The sequence below is a fragment of the Apodemus sylvaticus genome, chromosome 5, assembly GCF_947179515.1.
Source record: "Apodemus sylvaticus chromosome 5, mApoSyl1.1, whole genome shotgun sequence".
Classification (NCBI taxonomy): domain Eukaryota; kingdom Metazoa; phylum Chordata; class Mammalia; order Rodentia; family Muridae; genus Apodemus; species Apodemus sylvaticus.
The window spans coordinates 5,930,215-5,936,823 of NC_067476.1; the positions used below are offsets into that span (position 1 = coordinate 5,930,215).

General features: G+C 46.1%; 1 protein-coding gene across 1 annotated transcript; it reads right to left on the reverse strand.

The window, feature by feature from the left end:
• Positions 1 to 597: 597 nt before the first annotated feature.
• LOC127686472 (uncharacterized) lies at positions 598 to 5,245 on the reverse strand. The gene is made up of 6 exons (XM_052184683.1): positions 5,069 to 5,245; positions 3,913 to 4,046; positions 3,104 to 3,177; positions 2,912 to 3,019; positions 738 to 839; positions 598 to 626 (listed from the first exon to the last, which is right to left on the reverse strand). The coding sequence occupies exons 1-6, from the start codon at positions 5,243 to 5,245 to the stop codon at positions 598 to 600; spliced, it is 624 nt and encodes a 207-aa protein (XP_052040643.1).
• Positions 5,246 to 6,609: the final 1,364 nt, after the last annotated feature.

The following is a 6,609-nucleotide window of genomic DNA, read 5'->3' on the forward strand; positions in this document are numbered from 1 at the left end:
ATGGCATTCATACCAGGGCATACAGCAGTAGGCACTAAAACATGAAAAACATACAAAGATCCCAGCTTCTTACACTGAAACATGCTTGTGAGCCCACATCTGCTTGCCTGTGACTCTACCCACCCTCCTCTTCCCCCACTAGCCATCATGTAACTCTACCAACCCTCCTCTTCCCCCACTAGCCATCATGTGACTCTACCAACCCTCCTCTTCCCCCACTAGCCATCATGCATGTTCCTACCCAGTCCTGCCCTCCAGATGCCCTGGCAGCCAAAGCTGAGCTCTGTGACCCTTTGTGCATGACATGTCATCCATGTATGGAGCCATGAGTGCTGATGAGCAAGGTCAGGCCTGTGTACCTGATCACACCACACCCACACCCAATTACCACAAAGTCAGGCACCGTTTGATTAGACGTTAAACACAAAACAAGGAATGTTTACCATCTCTACTGAAAGCTGAGGCTTTGGGGGAGGGGAATATGGGTCTGGGCATGTCTTCTCTTGACAACTGGCGTTCTATCTTCAGAAACAGGGAATGAGTGAGGGGTTGCAGAACACAGTCCCTGTGGAGATTCTGTGGTACTTCCTCCATGCACTAGGTTTGTCTGGATAACTCACAGGAATCTGTTTACAAATAGAGAACAAGACATGTGTCTGGGACAGGTGTGTGTAATGTCACTGTCTTACAGGAAACTCATGAATAAAAAAATAGAAGTAAAATCTCTATGTCGTTACCATCACATCCAGGGTTGATGATGTCTGATTTGTTTAGTAGTAAGCCTTCTACAAAATCTTCAAAATCCAATAGCACTGTTGGCCTTGGGGCCATGTTTCGACCTACGGGCAACATGGGTGTGAAACAGGGGATCATTTAGGGATTTTTCTGGGACATGGCATTTCAAACCATAGAAAGAGTATCTCTGGCTGAAAATTCCTGAGCAGGAGTCAGGCCATATAGGAAAAGTGAAGAGGAAATTATGTTTACCTCTTGTTTATGACAAGTGTTACCCGAGCACATGAGTCTCCCATGAGGCTGGCAGGCAAATACACTCAACAAAGGCTGCTCAGAAAAGGATTTTTACATGTTCATCCCCAGATGGCAGAAATCATGTGCAGACAATCACATATACCCCAAGCAAGCTCATGTAAAGAACAACCTTCGTCCATAGGCACCCTGAACCAACCCTCTACATTACACCCTAGATAGAAGTGTTGAATTTGACAGTAGCTTGAGGTGAGAAAGAGAGGAGTCTGAAAGTGACTGGCCCAGCTCTGTCATAATTATGCTGCAGCCACCTGCCAGCAGGGCTTTGTCTTCCAACATTGCCCTCAATGACCCATCACCTTCTCAAAAACACATATCGAAACAAGACGATCTATACGCAGTCTCTAGGACACAGGTACATTGAATTAGGAGAGTAACCTAGAAATGCCTAAAACTTCTGGTCAACACCATAAGCCCTTGGTCAATATTGAGAATGGGGCCAGTGGACAGGACTAGATGTTTCTGTCTAGAGTCTAGAGGTCTAGGCTGAGAGACATCCTAGGCCATTGTTGGAATCTCATGAGTGTAGAGACTACTGGCTGAATGTTGATGTGTCTTCAGGCTGACCTAGAGAGAGGGAGGCAGCACAGTGCAACTCCAAGTTCAAAAGGATCGTGTGAGCAGCGTAATGGAGAGTGCAGACAAAGGCGACGATTATGCTGCTAACATTGTGACTCTCAGTACTTGGTGATGGTGACAAGTGGAAGTCACATCTCCACCTAGCACTGATAACTTTGGACCCAAGTACTCTCCTTACGAACCTCAGTGTTCAGAATTCCCCTCTGAGAACAAACACAGCATGGGACATTTGATTAGGGCCTACCTTTCCCAGAATGTGACTGATAACTCTCTCAGGAAATTTGCTTTCCACACTGAGTGTGTGTGTGTGTGCGTGTGTGTGTGTGTGTGTGTGTGTGTATGCGTGTGCGTTTGCGTGTGCATGTGCATGTGCGCGTGCACATGTGTGTGTGTGTGTGTGTGTGTGTGTGTGTGTGTGTGTGTGTGTGCCATGTAATCTTGGTTACCAGAGCAGGATGCTAATCATCTCCTCTAGAGCTCTCCGCTTTGCTTTAAGACACAGTCTCTCATTAAACTAGAAGTTTATCATTGTGGCTATGTTGTCTGAACAGCCAGATCTGAGGAGCCACTATCTCTCCCACAATGCAAGAGTTACAAGAACATTCAGCTATGCCCAGATATTTATGTGTGCTCTTGTGACATTAATTTGAATATCCACTCATGCAAAGCAAGAACTCTTAACCACAGAGTTATCCTAAGCCTTGTTCAGGCTTCTCATTAAGTTCTAAATGGTTGGAAGGAAGGACAGAGAACTCTGAGACATTTTTCCCTACTTAACACTGGCCAGACCTGTTCCTAGAAACTTCATTGACCTACTTGTTTCTCACTTATCTTTTGTTATGATAGCTGTGGACCCCAGACCTGTCTGGTAAAGGGGTGTGGTCAGATTTCATACAACAGGTGTTGAACAGGACTCAACCTCCAACATCTGGATGTCAGAACAGACCCTACTGACATGACAACAGCACATTGTCTCCAAATATTTTCCCATATTCCCAGTGAGAAATTGTTCTAACCAAATCCCTTCCTAGAACAGGACTTGTAGAAAGGCTGACTAAGAAGGGAAGGGAGATGCTGACATTCGGTGGGTGTGGAGTGTGGAGCCTTGTGATTCGGGAATGGACAGGGCTGAGGATAAACATACCAAGAGCTTGTGAAACACTCTCTCAAAGACCCCAGGCATCTCAGGAAAGACCCCCAGGTGGAGACTAGAACATCAGACAGGAGATAGTGGCCCACTCTATACACACTGCCAAGCCCAGCTCTTAGGCAGTGGTAGACTCACCCATGAGCATTGTCACCTTTTCCATTTCTGTGTTGAATCTGTCTACATGGACAGCAATAGCAAAGTCCGTCCCGCCAATGAACATAAAGATGATAGAGAAATTTGGCCCTGAGGAAGAAAATGAGCCATGTGGTTTTCAAATCTCTTCTTGAGGGCTTCAGAAAATAAAGAGTCTGAAACCTGAGCACTCACAGATGCGGAAGATATTAGAATTATTTTTATCTTCATCCATGTATATCTTGAACTGAACACAGCCGATGGGTTTTCTGTAACAAAGAACAAAAGCATGGCTCTCTATCTAACGCCAGCTCTGCCCTCCCCTTTTGCCATCTATGAGGCTATGCATTGAATTGACCCAAAATCTTCCATATAATGCATATAGCAGCTAGCCAAGCATTAGTGCACTGCTTGCCACAATCCCTGTGTCAACTCCTGGTGTAGTCCACATCATGGCAGGTAAAAAGAAAAAAAGAAATGGTATTTATCTGAAGGCCCGCCCATATTCCCAGTTTCAGACATGCTTCCTGCCAGCTCAGATCATTTTCTCGAAGAGGCCTGTACTGACCTAATGCTGCTAATGTGTTTCCAAAAGTATCTGCTAGAATACAGGGCCCTAGACCTTCCCACCTTATTCCTGGATCCTCACTGCACATGCAAATAAGTGAAATCTTGAGGGTCCTGAAGTTCTGCGGCTACACAGAAATAGGCACAGCATCTACAGTGGCTCTGGGGAGCAAGCAGCACTGGGAAGGAAAGTTTCAGTCCTCCACAGAGCATCTTAGGAGAATGTCAGGTGATGGACTAGACCTTATGTTTGCAGTCAGTGCCCTGGGAACATTTCTTCAGTGCTTACAGAAGTCACCTGATCCACTGCCCAGGTAATACAAGAGGACTCCATGTTGACATGAAATGCCTCGCTAAGGTCAGGAGCATGGTTGTGGTGAAGGTGGGGAATCCTTAGAGCCAAGAGCAGAAAGGGCTGCCTGGTGGCAGGTACTCACGAGATGTTCATCCTAAACTCCAACTTGCCAATAATGTTTTTGACAAAAACAAAGGGAGGCAGTGGGGTAAACTTCTTCTTTTCAGGAATAGGCAGGTTTCCTGCCCAGCGAGTTATGTACCATTTTCCTAGAAGCTAAAGAAGAAAACCACCTTGAGAGGGAAAGCACAGAAAGGGTAAGTCACACAATAAAATTCCAGGTAGAAGCTGAAATAGGAGATGAAGGAAGAAACTAGGGTAGGGTCTCTGTCCCGTCTAGAGGGACATGATACTTTCATGGTGATGGATAGCCCCTCTCTGTCATGATCAGGAAGATCCAGACAGCTAAGACAGGGATCTTGGGTGGGAGACATGAACCCAGGGCCAGGATCATTCTGGGGTTCCTTCAAGAGTCACACATGAACACCTGAGAAAAATCACCAAGAGGACAAGGCTAAGAGCACGGTCAGGAACTGCCAGCTCTCTTTATTGTAAGACTGAGAGGGAAAAGAATAACTTAGTGTCATTGTTGAGAGGCTGCTGGGCCAGAATGAGTTGGAACGTCATCAGAAGGAGGCAGGGTACCTGGATACCAGCTTCGACCATGGGGTATGTTTGCCTCCAGACTGGCTGAGATTCCAGGAGGCCGTGAAAGATCAGACAGCCACAATGAGCATCTTCATTCATCACTGCCACAGTTTAGAAGAAAGGCTGACCTCCTCCAGAATCTCTAATTTTCTCAAATCATCACCAATTCAAAACATCTTAGGAAGTCTTAGGTGCCTCCAGGCACCCCTCCCCAATACCCAAAAGTGCTCATCCATCTGAAAAGAGGGGTCCTGCAATGTGCAACTCATCCTCCACGAGTCTTGCATTGCAAAATAGAACTTTGGAACAGAGTCATCTCTGTGGAACTGGAATTTCTTTAGAAGACCCCAAGGTAAGAAAGAAGATTCTTTGTGGCAGACTGATGAGACACAAGCTCCTGTAAACCATCCCTTGGCCTCTGGTTGCCTCCAGTGTCAGATATCAAGAAAAACCATGCTGGAGGACAGACAGTAACTCATAACAGAGGACATCTCACTGATATTCATCTGAAGCTTTAAGCAATATCACTGAGTCTCTCATCCAATCCATGAAAACCCAGATCACACACTCAGTCTGCCCAGCACTCTCACCTGATGAAAAGTGGGAAGGTATTGAGGATTCCTAAAGGATAAATTCTCCACAAAGGGCAAGATCAAAACCACAGTCAGCAGCAGAATCTGCATGGTCACCATGGTGCCTCTGTGCTGCTGTAGTCCCTGGATATACAACACTGAGTGATAGCCCATCTGCACAGAGCCCAAAGCCATGCTATACACTGGCTGCACTGTTTTCTTTGGACCTCATGAACAGGCAGTGATAATTTCTGTAATTAGTCACATGCCTGTGCTGTCACTCATTCTCCTGGAGCCTTGTCAGGAGAGAGAATGTTATCAAAGTGGGTGGTAACCCCTGAGAACCCAGAGCCGGGAAGGTAACAAGGACTTCTGTGCTCTTACCCTCTGAATACCTGCCTGTATTCCCCACCCCACCCCCAAACAAGCCACAACATTTCCTCTTCCTTTTCAGAACCTCTCCTCCAAGAATACCCACAAGATCACCTCCAACCAGTAGTTATAGACACAGAAGTGTATTCTTCAGCAGTAACCCTCTGACGACTGAGCTATGGTGTCCCCTTCAATATCCTACGTGTGTCTCCATTTTTTCCTCCTCCTCCCCACCCCCATGCTCCTGAGAATGCTGCAAACCTCCCTGACTCTTCACACACTCACAGCTGATCTCTACCAAACTAGTAGCTCAGCCCTACATGCACCTAAATCCCCATATATACCTTTTCATAGTGTAGCTGCCTTCCCTCTTTGCAGTCCCAGGAGAGGTTGGGAGTCAGGCCTCATGACCAAAGTACCTTGGGAGTCCACCTTCTCATTTCTCTTTCATTCTATGCCACACCAGTTCTCTTCAGTTCTGTGCCACACTACAGTGTGTACACATGTGTAGCAGTGTGTCTGTGTAGCCGAGAGTGATTGCTGCAGGTGCTATTTTTGGTCTGCTTTTTTCTACCCTCCCAACACTTATTCCACCCTGATTCCTTCCCATCTCCACCCCAACACTAGGTAGGAGAGAAAGAAGGTTATAAAGGAAAGGGGGTATCGATCTCTTTAGATTTCTCCTGCCAATTTGGGGCATTGAGTTCCTTGGGGGAGTCCAATCTCCATCGTCAGGATATCCAACTTTATCTTCTTGTCTCTGCTCATGACTATGTGACAAACTGCAGCACCAGGAAACAGCAGCAGCAGCGGGGAAGCAGCCTCCTTCTTCAGGGGCTCCTGGCCCCCCTTGGGGTACTGCCATTAATACAGTCTCCAGAGCCTCAAAATTCCAAACATAAACTATCTGCAGCTGGCAAAAATCCTGCCCCTCATAGAGCATGAGACATAATTAGTGGCTGTGGACACTCTGGTGCAGCCCATATCCCACACCTCGGATTAAAACAAAAATATTCACATAACATTCCTGGGTTTTTTTAAAGAAATCAAAATTCTGCCTACATGAGAATTAGTATTAGCACATGAGTATTTGAGTATTTGTGTTTATGTGCTCACATGTACATGTGTCTGTATGTATTGGTATCTCTGCCTGTTTGTGTGAACTTGTGCCTGTGTGTTTCTCTGTA